Genomic DNA, 15,003 nt, shown 5'->3' on the forward strand with positions numbered 1-15,003 from the left:
CCGAGAACCTCCAACACCCCGCCCCAGGCCCCCGATGCAGACACAAGCCCGCCTTCCCTGCCCGCCCGCAGGTTGGCCTAGCAGTTGCTGTAGAAGGGATGCACCGAGTCCGTCGGGATGCAGCAGCCTGGGCTTCCTCTCCCCGCACACCTTCCTGGGGCCCTTCAAGCCCAGGGGTGCTGCCCTCAGCGGTGTGGCAATCACATGGTTGGCTGGAGGCGGGGTGGGGCCGGGTGGGACCCCTGCTGTGGAAATAGAGGCTCCTGTCGTTGGGCAGGAGAGGGACTGAGAGAAGATTTTTGGCTTGGGCTTCTCTGGGGCTCACCCTGTGGTCTGGTATTTACAAGGGTCCCCCAGGACTGAAGTGGCCTGGGGCCGTGGCTAGAGTTCGGCTTCCGGGCAGGGGCCCCGTGGGGTGTGAACTGCCATCCGTCCCCATGGCCCGCTCCAGCCCAGGCCTGCAAAGACCAGGCCAAACCCCACAGAAAGCACAGCCTCTGAGCCCTGCCTCTCGCCCTGGCGCCCCCAGAGCCCCAGAGAAACGTCAGAGAAGGCGGCTGCGTCTTTGGTGCCAAGGGGAGAGGGTCTAGAGCGGGAGGGGCTCTGTGAGCCACCCCGAGCCGGAGGCCCAGCCCTCGGGCTGGCACCGTGGCGTCAAGCTAGCACTGCAGGGCCTGCTGGGGACGAAGAGAAGGCCGAGTCCGCCCTGCGTCACCCCCATCCGCGGCTCCCAGGAACGCAGACCCGGCCGGCCCGGGCAGGGAGGCGGGGAGCGGGTCAGCAATGCAGGATCTTCATGAAGGCCTTGCGGAACTCGATGTTGAAGGTCGTGTAGATGATGGGGTTCACGGCGCTGTTGACATAGCCCAGCCACGTGAAGGCGCTGTACAGGACGGGCGGGATGTTGCAATCACAGTGTATATTCAGGATGTGGGTGATGAAGAAGGGCAGCCAGCAGATGATGAACACGCCTGGGGGAGAGGGAGGCGGGGTCAGGCAGGGCGAGGCTGGGCTGGGAAGGCCCCCACGCGGGCAGACCCCGGCCCGGGAGCACTGCAGAAAGAGTCTCAGCCTCAGATTCTAGAGCTGTCTCTGACACCCGTTTGCAGTGAAGGTCACTTTCCTTCCCTCAGCCTCATTTTCCTCACCTGTCAAATGGGTGTAATAACCCCTACCCCACAGGAAGGATAGTGGGCTTGAAAACAAATCCACGGGGGTTAACATTCTGACACAAGTCAGGAGAGATGGAGATGTGTACTCTGCTTTCTGGTCACCTCTGAGCACCACGGCTTCCTCAGCAGACAGAAGTGGAACATTTGGTCACTGCAGGGTGGGGATGCATTGTTTGGGGCCGAGGGACAAAGGGACAGTTAGACACCCATCTCGCTTAGGCTCCTGGCATCCCTGTGGGGTAGATGGGGAACTGAGGCTCCCACAGGCTCTGTGATATACACAAGGCCACCTCGCTCAGGAGGGGCGAAGCCAAGACTTGCTGAATTCCAGTCTATTGAGGATCCGCCCCCCCCCCCCCAGGGGCCAGGCTCTCGCTATGCCTTCCCCAGCCTCTAGGGGATACCCCTTCCTAATTCCTGCTTTGGGACCCTCTGACCTAGACCAACCTCCCGCCCACCTGCCTTGTCCATCTGACTCAAGGCCTGTTTTGGCGGGGCTCTCGGCATGGTAGCATCATGAGCCCAGAATGTTCTACAAGCACCCCAGGAGTCCCCAGGACTTCAGAGAGACCCCACGGACTGGAGCAGGGGGCTAGCTCCAGCCCTCCTCTGTCACCCCCAGCCGCGTGGTCAAGGCTCTGCCCCTTAACCTGCGGTGACCCTGTGCGTGCCTTCGTAATGGCAGGGTAGTAACGCCGGCTGGCTCACACCGCAGGCCTGGCTGGAGGCCAGAGGGGATGGTGGGCCTGGAAGGGTGGCCTGGGACCCTGGGTGCGGCGGGGAAGGCACAGTCACATTGGCCCCTCCCGTTCCCAGCCGGCCACGTCACATCGCGTCCAGCCTTGGGTCTGGACTCGCCCCCTGGGGTTTTCTAGGAGACTTTTATCTGAAAGCCGTGCCTGGCTGGCTGAGCCACGCCCTCATTCACATGGCTCCCCGCTCCAGCCCCAGCTCTGGTCCCACGGGTCTCGGTTGAGCTGAAGTGACCTGAATTCCCAATTCGTTGACAATAGCAGGACACCCAAACCATGCTGAGGACACATTCCTGTGTGCACTTCTCACACTGCTTTGCACTTTCCAAAACGCTTTCACCTCTGTGTACCGTTCAGCACAACAGCCTCGAGGGGCAATCTCCTGCTGAGGGGACTCCAGAGGCGGGGGGGGGGGGGGGGGGGTGGCCTGGGGTCATGATGCTCTGGGGGTCACGCTGGTAAGCTGGACAAGCTCACAGACTCTGAAGTCAGACTCCCTGAGTTTAAATCATAGGTCTTCCTTGGGCACGTCATATACCCAGTCCAGACCTCAGTTTTCCCATGTGTAAAAGGAACATAATTATAGAATCTACCTAATGTGTAGATCAGTGGGAGTGGCCCACACCTGAGAAAGTGCCGGTTCCCTGGCCCACCAGCCATGGTTAGGAAGCGGATGGCAGGTAACAGGACCCATCTTGGTGGGCGGGTCCCCGGCGATGGGTCCTTTCCTTGGCGATGGCGCGGCCACCGGCCAGCCTGACTCACCGAGAACAATGGCGAGCATCTGGGTGGCTTTCTTCTCCTTCTGCTGGGAGAGCTTCCTGCGGCTCATGGTCTTCAGAGAGGTCCGGGTTTTGCCGTTGGGCATGGACTGGATCTCAAAGATCTTGGCAATCTTGGGGTGGTCTTTGGCATGCCCATTCTTCTCTGGTTTGGCGGGGCTGTCGGCCGTGCTGTGGAGGCCGTGGTGGGACGGGTCGGGGAGGGTCAGCTGGTGGTGGCTGGGCGGTATGGGGCTGTACCGGGTCCTCTCGGGAGGGCTGGTGCTGGACAGCATCTCCATCTCTAGCTCCTGCGCTCGGCGGGCAGCCTCCTGCACAGAGGCAGAGAACTCCGGGTAAAGCCAGGCCGGTCCTCCGGCGGTCGGGACGGTCCGGGCCGGGGCCAGACCCACGGCGGTCCCTGGCTACAGGGTCATCCCCAGCCCTCCTCCCAGAGCAATCCTGATGCGGCCTCAATAACCCCACAACCATCCGTGGGGGCTTACTAGCCCAGCACTTCTCTTATGAACTCAGCACCACTTACTGAGCACCAGTGAGCACCGGGCACCCAGCTGGCTGCTGGGAATACTGGTTTGGCGTTCAGGGCCTGCCACAGGAGCTCATGTTCTAACTGCATAGCGGGCACCTCTGTTCTTCCTGCCTGGCTGAATCAAGGGGCCGCCAGGCTGACCTGAGACACCCCCCCACATTCTCCTCGTAGACCGATCCGGGTGCCAAAAGGCTAACCCCAGCCTCCCAACCCCCAATCCTTCCTGCCAAGCTGATCTGGAGGCCCTGGTGGGGATCCACTCACTGCCTCTCAGGTCCCCCGGACCTTGGGGTTTCAGCTTGAACTTCTGAAATGCAGCCTCGCCGTGCACCTGGGTGATAGGACTCTGCGGCCGCCCCAGTCCCAGTCCTGAGACTGGGACTCGATGTCACCCATCTCATGAAGGACTCCCTGGAGTCCTGCCCTTACTGTTCAAGGGAACGGTGGAGGCCCTCTCCCTGCGGACACCTGACCTGGACTTCACGTGCACCCCTGGGTGGGTGTCCTGGCCCAGCTCGGGGGGCGGCACCTGCCGCTGGGACCCTGCTACTACTTCCTCTGGGCAGAGCCTGGGTCGGCCGTGGTTCCGCATGTCCAAGCTCTACTTACGCGCTGCACTGCCCCACAGTCCCAAGGCTGCTCTGCTCCCCACCCCCCGCCCTACTCACCCCTCCACGCCCAGCCTCCAGCCCCAGGACCTGCCTGTAGTAAGGAAGCACATGCGAGTGGGAAAGAACAGCAGAGGTGTGGACCTCGGAGTCACAAGGGTTTGGGCTCTCAAACATGCACTTTCCCCCTGTTTCGCCTCGGGTGAGCTACCTACCCTCTCTGAGCCTCTGTTTCCTCTTCTGTAACATTAAAGTCAATAAGCTCAATAAGACTTACCTCTCAGGGTCACTGTGAGGATTTGATGAGATAGTAGAAACACGGTGGGTGTTCAGTGAATGGTAATAGCCATTCTTCTGATGTGCATTATGTTATTACGGCCAAGTCCTCTCTCCCAACCATTTTCTCACGCTAGGGGCACCTATGTGTGCCTTGTGGAATCGGGCCGGCTCGCTGCCTGCCTGCCCGTGAGGTGTGCCTGGTGCATCTGGCCCCGGGGGCCGTGGGGGAGCCTGGGAGGTGCTCTGCCGCTGAGGTGTCTGCGAATCACGGCAGCTGGGTTCCCGAGGGGCGGAAGGGCCCGGCCCTGGGTCCCTGACCTGAGCACTTACCACTCTCCTTCTGTTCACTGGGAACCTCCCATTGGACTTGATGATAACGGTGCAGAGTTTCATGTCCTCGGGGTGAGTGCAGGTGCCCTGTGGAGTGAGCCAGTACACTGGTCATGACGGGCAGGCGGCTGGGGACAGACCCCCAGTGTGGGCTGCTCAGGCTGGGCACAGGGGCTCAGAGCAGGGCAGAGGAGGGGGGGGCCTGAGGAGGGGAGAGTGAAGGTTGGTCCTGTGAGGAGAGAACGTGGGCAGGATGAGGGACGAACAGGCCGTGACTTTTATGGGGTATCTGTGAAGGGTCTGGCACATGCGAGATAAACCCCTCTCACACTGAATCCTCAAAACCACGCCGAGAGGTTGGCATTATGATTCCCATTTAACAGATGAGGAAACCGAGGCTCAGAGAAGTTAAGCAACTTGCCCAAGGTCACTCAGCAAAAAAACGTGGCAGTGCCAGGCCTTGAACCTGATGTGTCTAACCCCAGACTCTTAGTTCCTTCCAGGCCCACATACTGTCTTCCCAACAGGGAGGGCTGAGCAGAGGGGAGAATTCACAAGACATAAGGGGGAGGGAATGGAAGCAAGGTAGAGGAGAGGAGGAGGGAATGGCGGGGAAGGAGGAGGTGTGCACAGACGGGAGCACGGGGAGCACGAAAGGTAAAGAGGGGGGAGGGAAGCGCAGAGGGAGGAAAGGCCGAGTGAGGGGCCGCGGCGAGGAAGGACGAGCGACGGGAGAGGAAGGAGAGGACACGGTGCGTTCGAAGATCTCCGAGCAGACTTCTCCCAGAGCGTGTCCGCCGCCCGCCCCTCCTCCATCCGCCTCCTGGAGATCTGGTCACTCCACGGAGGTCCAAGCCTTGGGGCTGTGCCCTGCCTGGGTCCGTGGAGCGCCCTCCAGCCTAGACCCCACCCTGCTGCGCTGCCCTGGGCCCCCGCCTGCGCACAGGCAAGCCCCCCTGCTAATGGTGAGGTGTGGGCACTGGAGGGGAGGGGGTTTCTGGGGACCTTGAGTGGGGCCTTCAGGTTGGCCCTAAAAGCCCGGCTGCTGCGCTTGGTGTTGACCCGCTTGCGGCGCCTGCGGAGGACGATGTAGATCTTGATGTAGACCAGCAGGGTGACGATGAAGGGCACGTAGAAGGAGACGATGGAAGAATACACCACGAACGCGGGGTTGGCGATTATGCACTCATTCTGGTCTGTGGGGGGTGAGGAGAGCACGGAGGGGGCGTCAGCGGCCCACGGGGCCACAGCGCCACGAGACACCCTTCCCTCCTCTGCTGGACCCAAGCAGCGAGGTCACAGAGGACCGGGTGTCCAAGGCCGCCCGGAAGTGCTAGACGTAGATGAACACACGCCGTAAGCCAGAGATTTCAAATCACAACCGTGAGCAAAAAGCTAGGCCCTCATGAACTGCTTCCGAGCTTCCCCGTTAACGTTCCCTCCTCATTTCAGTACTAGTTTAATTTCCGTGACCACACAAGCGGAGCCAGTGTGCTTGGGAAAAATAACGGAAGAAAACTATTGTCAAAGCGTAAACCCTTATGTCAACCCCTCCTGTATACGTGGGGGAGGTCTACCACCTTTCAGCCTTAGGACAAGGGGACTTGGTCCTGTTTGCCCAACTCACCTATGTCCCGATGTGTTTTCAAGTTCCCTTCCTGGCCTAGCAGGTGTCTGTCCGGTATCTCAGGGCCTTTCCAGACTGCTCTGAGCAGCTGCTCAGACCATGACCTACTCCCTGCTTCTAGGAATGCCCACAAGAAGTGCATTGCAAGGCTTCTTGGTGTCTTGCCCCGCAAGGGTCTCCAGAGGTGCGCCCGCCTCACTGGAGCCTCCCTGATGAGAGAAAGTTCTACGCCCACGCCGGCAGGCAGGCAGGCCCACATCTCCTTCCTCTACCTCAGACGCACAGGACAGGCACGGTGGGCTAGCCTCTACCTATTTCCACCTCTCCTCCTCCAGGGGAGTCAGGTCTGTGCTGGGCTTGGCCAGCTTGGGCTGCAGCCTCATTACCACAAACAGCATCACCACGGGGTGGGGATGGGGCCCCATCGTCACCCCTCATGTGGGCACATGAGTGTGCACACACACACAAAAAACACATGCAGTTGGTGAGCCTGTCTGGCCTGCTTCGGTTGAATAAGCAAAGCTGAAAATGGCCAGACATCCTCCCTAATCATTCCCCCCACGCCCCCCACTCCTCACCCAACCCCATAGTGCCCTGAGCTACTGTTCCTCTCTGGCCCCTCCAGGTACAAATGAGGGTCAGGCTGGGCCGGGGAGACCCAGCCTGGCCTCAGCCTAGGCTGGCGAACAAGTCCTCCCCCTAAGCCTGCATCCAGCGGCTCAGCTCCCTCGGGGTCCCGTGCAGGGAAGGGGGCCGGCGGAGCCCCAGGCAGACAGAGGCAGGACTCACCTGTGTTGTTGAGTCCGAAAAGCAGCGGACAGGAGATGGTAAAAGACAGGACCCAGACGATGGCGATCATGACAGTGACTCGGCGCTTGGAGCTGTAGCGGGTGTTGTAGAGCATGGGCATGGCCACGGCTGTGTACCTGCAGGGTCACGGGACAGGGGGCCCTGAGTCTGGGGTGCCCAGGCCCAGGGACCCCTCATTCCGCAGCAGGCATACCCTAGAGACACCCCGTACCTTAGAGAGTGCCAGCTGTCACCTCCCCGAAGCCTGCCTGTCTACCCTACGGCACTCCTTTCTCCTGCCCCAGCTCAGACAGCAAGGGTAGCTGGTGACACTTTACCTGACCGGCTACCAGGCAGTCCTGGCCCATTTCTATTACTCCAGTCTCCCTACTTGGATTTTAAGGTTTTTGAGGGCCCACGGTCTGGGTTTTTGCACCTTTGAAACTGCACCCATGCCGGGCTCACAGAAGCTGGAAGTGTTTGTTCCAGGCCCCTCAGAGCGAGGGCTCAGCCAGCCCCACTCGGCAGAAAATAACAACGGTGGCAACTGCTCATAGTCACTCGATTCCTCGACCCGGCACTTCTCATATAGTAACTCACTTCATCTTTCAAGAATCCTGCCGGGGGGGCCCACGTGGCCTGCGTGTGCAAATCAGTGAATGGCTCCAAGGGTAGAGTTTAGCAAAGTGAGCATAGCCTGGGCCCCCTTGGCCACGGGCCTGCCCTGCTCTGGACAAGAGATGCACAACCAGACACTGGCCCCACCTGGACAGGCGTCATCACCCTTGATTTCTAGACAGGGTAGGGTTCTGAGAAGGTACACACTCTGCCCCAGGCTACTTAGGCAGGACGCGGTAGACCTAGGGCTGCCGTGAGCACTGGGAGCTTTCTCCTCTTCTCAGGCACTGTCTGGGTATCCTTGGTGACATCTCCATCTGGAAGGTGGCCTCTCGTGAGGTGGTCTGGGCTCTCCCAGCCAGACCCACGTGCACCTACACACCTGTGCATGTATGCACGTGCACACCCATGCACGCACACACATGTGGACTCCCGGGCACACAGCTCGTGTCTGCAGGCCGGAAGGTCAGCGGCCCGGGATCCCCTCTGCCACCCTGGCTCACCTGTCGATGCTGATGGCGCACAGGTTCAGGATGCTCGCCGTGCACATCATGACGTCCAGAGTGACAAAGATGTCACAGTGAATCCTGCTGAACTTCCACTCGCCCACCACCTGGGGACAGAGCACCACACCAGGCAGATGGAAGACGGACGATGAGCTTAGGCCCCGTGGCTCGGCTTTCCCGGGACAGGTGGGCCACAGGCCCAGAGGGCAGCTGGGGGGCCTTGGGGGTCTCCAGCTGGGGCCCGGGGGGAGAAGTGGGGCAGCAAAGGGGAGTCATGCCCCTGGGTGTCTGAGGCACGTGTCCCTGGTCCCCTCCCCTGCTAGACACATAGGGCCATTCTGTGCCAAGAGCCTGTCTAGAAGAAAGATGACCAACTTAAACAGCTACCGCCTCAACTTTGAGCCTTCGTCTGTAAAACATCCGTGTGATCTGCCCGCAATCCCGTTCTACCAGTGGGGAAACTGAGTCTCAGAAATGGGCAGTGACCTGCCCGAGCCCTTCAGCTCAGTTTCTGATCCTGCCCCGATCCCAGGTTTCTGGGGGAGCTGGGCAGCTCCTCTGGGACCAGCTTGGTGGGTGGCTCAGAGTCTGGGCCCGGCGAGTGTCCGTTAAGGACAACGGTGAGGACCATGGCTCTGAAACAGAGAAGACAGTTCTGTTCTTTGTCAAACCTGGGGAATTCTGGAAAGAAAACCTGGGCTCACGCTCTGGGAACACCAGAAGGGGGCGGGGAGGGGGAGCTGTCCCCGTATATCTTTGTATGATGGAGCTGAGGAGGCCCGCTCCTGTACCCACCCCCACTCACTCACTTTCCCGTATGGCCATGCACATCTACCCCCCTCCCTGTTTACACGCACAGGCACGCAGCGGGCTGGCCCAGGCACCTTTGGAAGTTTGGGGCACCCTGACCCTGAGCACAGAGGCAGGACAGAGACACATCCTGGGCCTCTCCCAACAGGAGGAAGAAGAGCAGGAAAGGCCCCTCGCAGGGCCCGGGGCAGGCCAGTCCCCACCCTGGTGTCATGGTACTGTCAGCCATAGTGCCGATGAGAACATGCCCGTTCTCAGTGCTGCCCATTTTCTCTGCTCCCAGCCGTGAAACCAAATGCTGGCACTTAAGCTCAGTGTCAGGAACAACAGCTGCTGTTGTTGGACGTGAAGAAACAGCAGCTGGTCCCAGAAGACTGGAAGCCGCCTTCTCTGGGCTCGCGTGAGCCCACATCGCAGCACAGGGCTGCCCAAGATGGCAGATCAGGTCCGGATGGGGGGTGGGGAGCTCCTGGGGTGTAAGTAGAGTCTACCAGTAGGGCACCGCTGGGAGGGTCCCAGACCCACCTGGTCCACCCTCCACCTTGAGCCCCCCACCCCCCACCCCAGACTGGCACTTCAGAACTGCTTCTATGTCGCTGGGGATCTAGGTCTGAGCCACCAGGGCCCTCTTCCTCTTCCTCCTTGCCTCTCCCCTGCCTTCTATCTTTCCTACAGACACTTATGAGCAACTTACTCTGGGCCAGACTCTCTGCTAGATTCTGGGGTACAGTGGCAAACAGTGCTGGCATAGTCCTTGCCTTTAGGGAGCTCTCAATCCCCGCCCTGAAGGCCTGTCTGGAGCACAGAAGAAGGGAGGGCTTTCCTCCACGTCCTGGGGTCAGCTGACTCAGAGATTCGAGAGAAACTGCTGGCAGCCACGTATACCGACTGTGGGCATGTGGGCATCTCACGCTCGTACAAGACAGGGCTGCTATCTCCCTCACGGGTGAGGGGACCCCAGTTTAGGGCCCCCCCCCCCCAGCAAGTGGGCTCGACACAGCGCTGGGACTGAAGCACCTGGCTCCGGCAGCACATCCATGCTCCCTCTAAGCTGTCTGGGGGAGGACCATCCAGCTTGTCAAAAGAGAAGCGAATTATGCAAAAATCACTACAGGCACGTAGAGCGTGAGAGGAGGGGTGATAACTGCGAGGGTGTCAACCATGGGGTTGGCGAGGAAAGTGGCCTTGCCCAGGGTCCCCTGGTGACTTAGCAGCGGAGGAGGGACCATTTCTTGGCTTCACTGTTCACAGGAAGCCGAGCTACAGCGTGGGCCGTGAGCTCTCGGGGTCCACTGCTGGTGAGAACCGGCACTTACTGTGTGTCAGACACCGCCCCAAACACTTCGTACTCATGTCTAACCACAGTGACAGCAAACCTCTGAGGTTAATGATACACTGCTGCCCCCCCGAAATCTTGGCCAGCTACGCCCCCTTCCTGCCCTGTAGCTTTGCGTACTTTTCTTTTCTGCCTGGAACGCCAAAGCCTTGCTCCTTCCTCTGGATAATTCTTCCGGAAGCATCACCTCTTCCTGCCAGACTTCCTTGCCCCCACGTACTCCCCATTATGTCCCCACACCTGCGTCCATCACACCGCAGTGGTCCTAGGGGTTCTTCACCGATGGTAGACAATGCCCTAGGGGTAGAGTAAGGCACAGATGCGCCCGGGCCACACTGCAGGCGTGAATAAACGGGACCCTGGTCCATTCACTCCTCAGTCTCATCTGCCCATCTGGAAAAGGCACACCTAAAACCCTCGCCTCAAAGGGGTGCATGCCGACAAGTGACCCCCGGCTGTCTTCTGTCAGGACCTTCTCCAGATGGAAAGTGGTAGAGTTGGGAATTGAACCTGGTTCTCTCACGGCAAAACCAGCTTTCCATAGGCTAAGCAGAACAAATAAAGCACACCCAGTCCCACGCTAGACATGGCAGGCTATCAGAGGCACTAATATCGCTGGGAAAGGAACAGGATGGAAAATTCTGGACAACAAGAGCGTCTCTTAGAAAGCACAGAGTATATGGGTTGCAAGAATGCTCTGGCAGGATGCTGGGCTCAGCTGAGGCGCCACCCGGGACAGTGAAGGGCTGAGCCGACATCCTGTAACTGGGGCTCACGGTCCAGCTCTTGTTTTAAAGGGAAATAATGGGCAGATTAGAGCACTACCCTCTGCGATACCGCTCTCCACCCTGCCCCCCAAACCACTGAGCTTCCTCCTTAAAATAATGGTGAACTGGTTATGTTGAAAATACCTGTTCAAAGGCCTTACAGGTTCTCAGAACCACCCCCCCACCCCCAGCCCCATACAGTCTAAGGTACAGATGTGGCTCTATCCTGGAGCATCTGGGAAGGCGTAGGATCTGGAAGCCCAGAAGCCTTGCACGGAGCCGCGGGCAGAGCATGCCTCGCGTTGGGCAGACGGCGGCTGGCTGCCTGGGCAGGGGGAGGGCCGTCTCTATGAGGACCGGTGCTGGGTATCTCCCACCACCATGTTCCTCTTCATCACCATTGTCACAGCAGACTTCTACATCTTGCTCATTAGTGTGTGCAGCACCATTCTGAGCCCTTAACTCATTAGATTTGCAAGCAATGTCTGAGCTAGATACTATTATTATCTCTTTTATGTGGATAAGGAAAGCGAGGCACAGAGAGGTCGTTTTCTCTGCCACTCGCCCCTCATTCTCCTCTGATGGTCTGAGGCCCGGGACCCTCCTTTGAAAGGGAGCAGGAAGGGCCTAGGCCTTAGGATTCAGAAGCAGTCCTCAAGGAGAGACCCTCAGATAGGACGTGCGTGGACAGACTCACAGACGTGTGAGTCGTGGAGGAAGGGGACCCCTGGCCTGTGGCACCTGTAGATTTCATGCTATCTTGTTTGCTTCCTTTGGAGTTCTTCCTTAACACTCATTTTGAACGTTCTAGCCTGTTGGGGCTGAGCTACAGGAAACCAGGGATGGGATGACCTGAGCGCCACATGGAAACACAGGGAGCCCCCCAGGCGCGGAGACCAGGAGAGATGCCACGTTGGACCAGCCTCCGCTTCCCACCTCAGCTCCTCCTTCTGAATGTCTCCTCCACTCAAGTCTTCAAAACGTCATGTTTTCCTTTAAAAGTGGAAGCCCTTGCCTCCCAGCCAGGGGCTTGCCTCCGTGGCACAGGGGTACCCCCCCCCCCCCCCCCCCCCCCCCCCCCCCCCCCCCCCCCCCCCCCCCCCGTGCCCAGGACAGGAAGGTAACTGCCCGGTGATCTCAGTGACCTCAGTGCTGGCTCTTTCCTGAATGGCTGGTCAGTTCCCAGACTCCACTCCAGAGTCCTAGGCAGAGAAAGGGGCAGGATCCAGACCCAAGCTCCCCAGACCCTCCCACTTCTGCCTGTCGGCCCTGAAAAGCATCCACCTAGAAGGGACTCCCCAGTTTCTCCCCTTGCTGTGCGATCTGAGGACAGTTTCTCAAACCTTCTGTCTCCTCGTCTGTAAACTGAGAAGAATAGTATCAACTGCCAGGATTAGCGAGACTGTTTGCTGAGTCTGTGTCTGCGAAAAGCCTGGCGTGGTGCCTGGACCGCGGCAGGGGCTGCCTGCTCTCGACTCGGAGGTGCAGGGCTGGGCTCCGTCCTGGCCGAGCCGAGGACCTGGCCGTCGGGTCCTTCCCGAGCGAGGGGGCTGTGGCAAAGCCCCCAGCGGCCCCCGCCTGGAGGTCCCAGACATGGGCGCTAGAGCAACTGGGGAAGAGGCGAAGGACAAGGAGCACACGGAGCAGCAGCCCCCACTTTTGAAGCGGGAAGAAAGAACGGGAAGCTTCGGGTCTGGAAGCATGAACGTCTCCCTTCCTTGAGGATCTACCTCCATTGTTCTCATTTCTAACACCATGTAAGGAATCAACCGAGGGCCGAGCCGAGTTCCATCCAGGACCTGGCACCTGCATGATGCCGGAGAAGTCACCGAATTTCTCTGACCACCTGGCTCACCACCGTGAAATGGTGGTAGTGGTGGGGTGACCTCGCAGGGCTGGTCTGCGGGCTGCACGGGAAGACGCCGTGGATGGAGGACTCGACCCTTGGTAAGCACTCTCCAACCGGTAGTTGGGATTGTGAAAGAGACATTAAGCCCATTTCATAAGGAGAAAAACGAAGCCCAGAGTGGAGGAAGGGGCCAGGCCAGCTGAGAAGGCACCAGGGAGGAGCCGGTGAGGAGCCCGGACCCCAGGCTCCCCGGCAGCGGAGGGGAGTGCAGACCTACCTCCAAGTAGACGACCCAGGGCATGACGAGCGTGGCCACCAGGAGGTCGGCCACGGCCAGGCTGACGATCAGGTAGTTGGTGGTGGTCTGCAGCGCCTTCTCGCGGGACACGGCCATGCACACCAGCACGTTGCCGAAGACGATGACGAAGATGAGGAGGGTGAGCAGCATGGCGTAGTAGTTGTAGTGAGGCCTGCCCGTCCTTCCTTCCGACCCGTTGAAGGGCCGGCTCCAGTTCTGGCTCTCCAGGTCATCCTCGAACCAGGACAGGTTCAGTGGGTCCATCGCCGCAGCGGGGCCGCCGGGTGGCCAGGCTCTGGCCAGGACAAACGGACACAGGGAGTGAACAGGACCTCCCGCAGCCTGCCGCCTCCCACGGAAAGCTCCGGAGCTACAGCCAACCCCCAGCAGTTAGAAATCTCCAGCCTCGGGATTTTCAGTTCTGTATCTTTTAACGATTTCCTTAAAACATGGGGCCGGCTGCCGCTATTCTGTTGGAAAGCTCTTGCAGATGGGCAAATAAATGAGCAAGTGTAATTTTTTTTTTAAGTATAATAAAATAAATGAGCTTGAAAAAGCTGATCGTTCATTCATCTATTTATTTAGCAAACACTTAGTAAGCGCATCCCATGTACCACCCCACCCCCCCACCCCCCAGAGACAAGTTAGCGAGAAGTCCCAGCTTCAAGGGGCAAGGACAGGAGCACGCATTCATTCGTCCTTGATTCTAGAAATACTTATTGAGCTTATAAATACTATACTTCTATAAATACTTATTACTGATTGTTCTATGCAGTGCTAGACACACAGGCTAGAACGAAATATACATTCTAAATATTTTTTAAAATTTTTGTTAATGTTTACTTATTTTTTTTTCAGTGTTTTTATTTACTTCTAGGAGAGAGAGACAGCGTGAACAGGGGAGGGTCAGAGAGAGAGGGAGACACAGACTCTGAAACAGGCTCCAGGCTCTGAGCTGGCTGAGAGCACAGAGCCCGACGCGGGGCTCGAACCCACGAACTACGAGATTGTGACCTAAGCGAAAGTCGGACGCTTAACCGACTAAGCCACCCAGGCGCCCCTATTTACTTATTTTTGAGAGACAGTCAGAGCATAAGACGGGAGCAGCAGAGAGAGAGGGAGACACAGAATCTGAAGCAGCTCCAGGCTCTGAGCTGTCAGCACAGAGCCCGACGCAGGGCTCAAGCCCACAAACCATGAGATCATGACCTGAGCCGAAGTCAGACGCTTAACAGACTGAGCCACCCGGGAGCCCCTACCCAGCTCACATTCTAAAAGAAACAACAGCCCCATGAATCAAGCACTTAAATCTATAAGCAGTTGGCACTAGGATATAGATTGCGGGAGAGACAAGTAAGCTAGTTTAAGGATTGAAAGAAGACTTTTCAGAGGAAGTGGCATTTGGCAGACAGCCCAGAGCCATGAGGTGAAAAGCTGGGATGCCAGGGAAGGGTCTAGACACAAGAAACAGAGTAAGCAAATGACAGAGGGAGAGAGCAGGCGCTCGGTGGAGGGCTGGAAGAGAGTCTTTAGGGACAGTTGAAGCCTAGGGGTTGATCTGCCACAGCGAGATTCTAGAAGCCCTTCCAAGTCGTGCTCTTAGATCTGAGCCCAAGGGCATGGAGAACCACGTGACCAGATGCGCCTTCTGGAGAGAATGTTCCCACTGCTGTTCAGAGGATGAAAGTTTGTGGCCAAGCAGGTAGCAGGATCCCAGCTGGGAGGCTGTAGGAACCCAAGGAAGAGAGGATGAGTTTCTGCATTTCTGCCCTGAGAGCCCGAGGACTTCCTGAAGGAGGTGCCATCTGAGATGCAATCAAAGGAAGACACAGCCAGGCAACAGAGTTTGGGAGACCCTGCAGCTAGAGAGAACGCAACACAGTGCCAGACGACAAATAGTTCCATTTGGCTAAAAATGTAGGGCACGAAGCGGGGGAAAGTGAAACCGGGG

At 58.5% G+C, this 15,003-nt stretch overlaps 1 protein-coding gene across 1 annotated transcript in view; it reads right to left on the reverse strand.

Annotated features, from left to right (window-relative positions):
• Positions 1 to 52: 52 nt before the first annotated feature.
• DRD2 (dopamine receptor D2) overlaps positions 53 to 15,003 on the reverse strand; it is a 61,899-nt gene continuing 46,948 nt past the window's right edge. The window contains exons 2-8 of the mRNA XM_039229219.1: positions 13,032 to 13,347; positions 7,990 to 8,099; positions 6,869 to 7,005; positions 5,458 to 5,648; positions 4,453 to 4,539; positions 2,690 to 3,017; positions 53 to 971 (exon numbers count right to left, since the gene is read on the reverse strand). Of these exons, the coding sequence (XP_039085150.1) occupies positions 778 to 971; positions 2,690 to 3,017; positions 4,453 to 4,539; positions 5,458 to 5,648; positions 6,869 to 7,005; positions 7,990 to 8,099; positions 13,032 to 13,316 (1,332 nt within the window). The 5' untranslated portion in view covers positions 13,317 to 13,347 and the 3' untranslated portion in view covers positions 53 to 777. The remainder of the gene's footprint in view (positions 972 to 2,689; positions 3,018 to 4,452; positions 4,540 to 5,457; positions 5,649 to 6,868; positions 7,006 to 7,989; positions 8,100 to 13,031; positions 13,348 to 15,003) is intronic.

The sequence above is a fragment of the Hyaena hyaena genome, unplaced genomic scaffold (genome assembly GCF_003009895.1).
Source record: "Hyaena hyaena isolate Hyena2069 unplaced genomic scaffold, ASM300989v1 scaffold_36, whole genome shotgun sequence".
Classification (NCBI taxonomy): domain Eukaryota; kingdom Metazoa; phylum Chordata; class Mammalia; order Carnivora; family Hyaenidae; genus Hyaena; species Hyaena hyaena.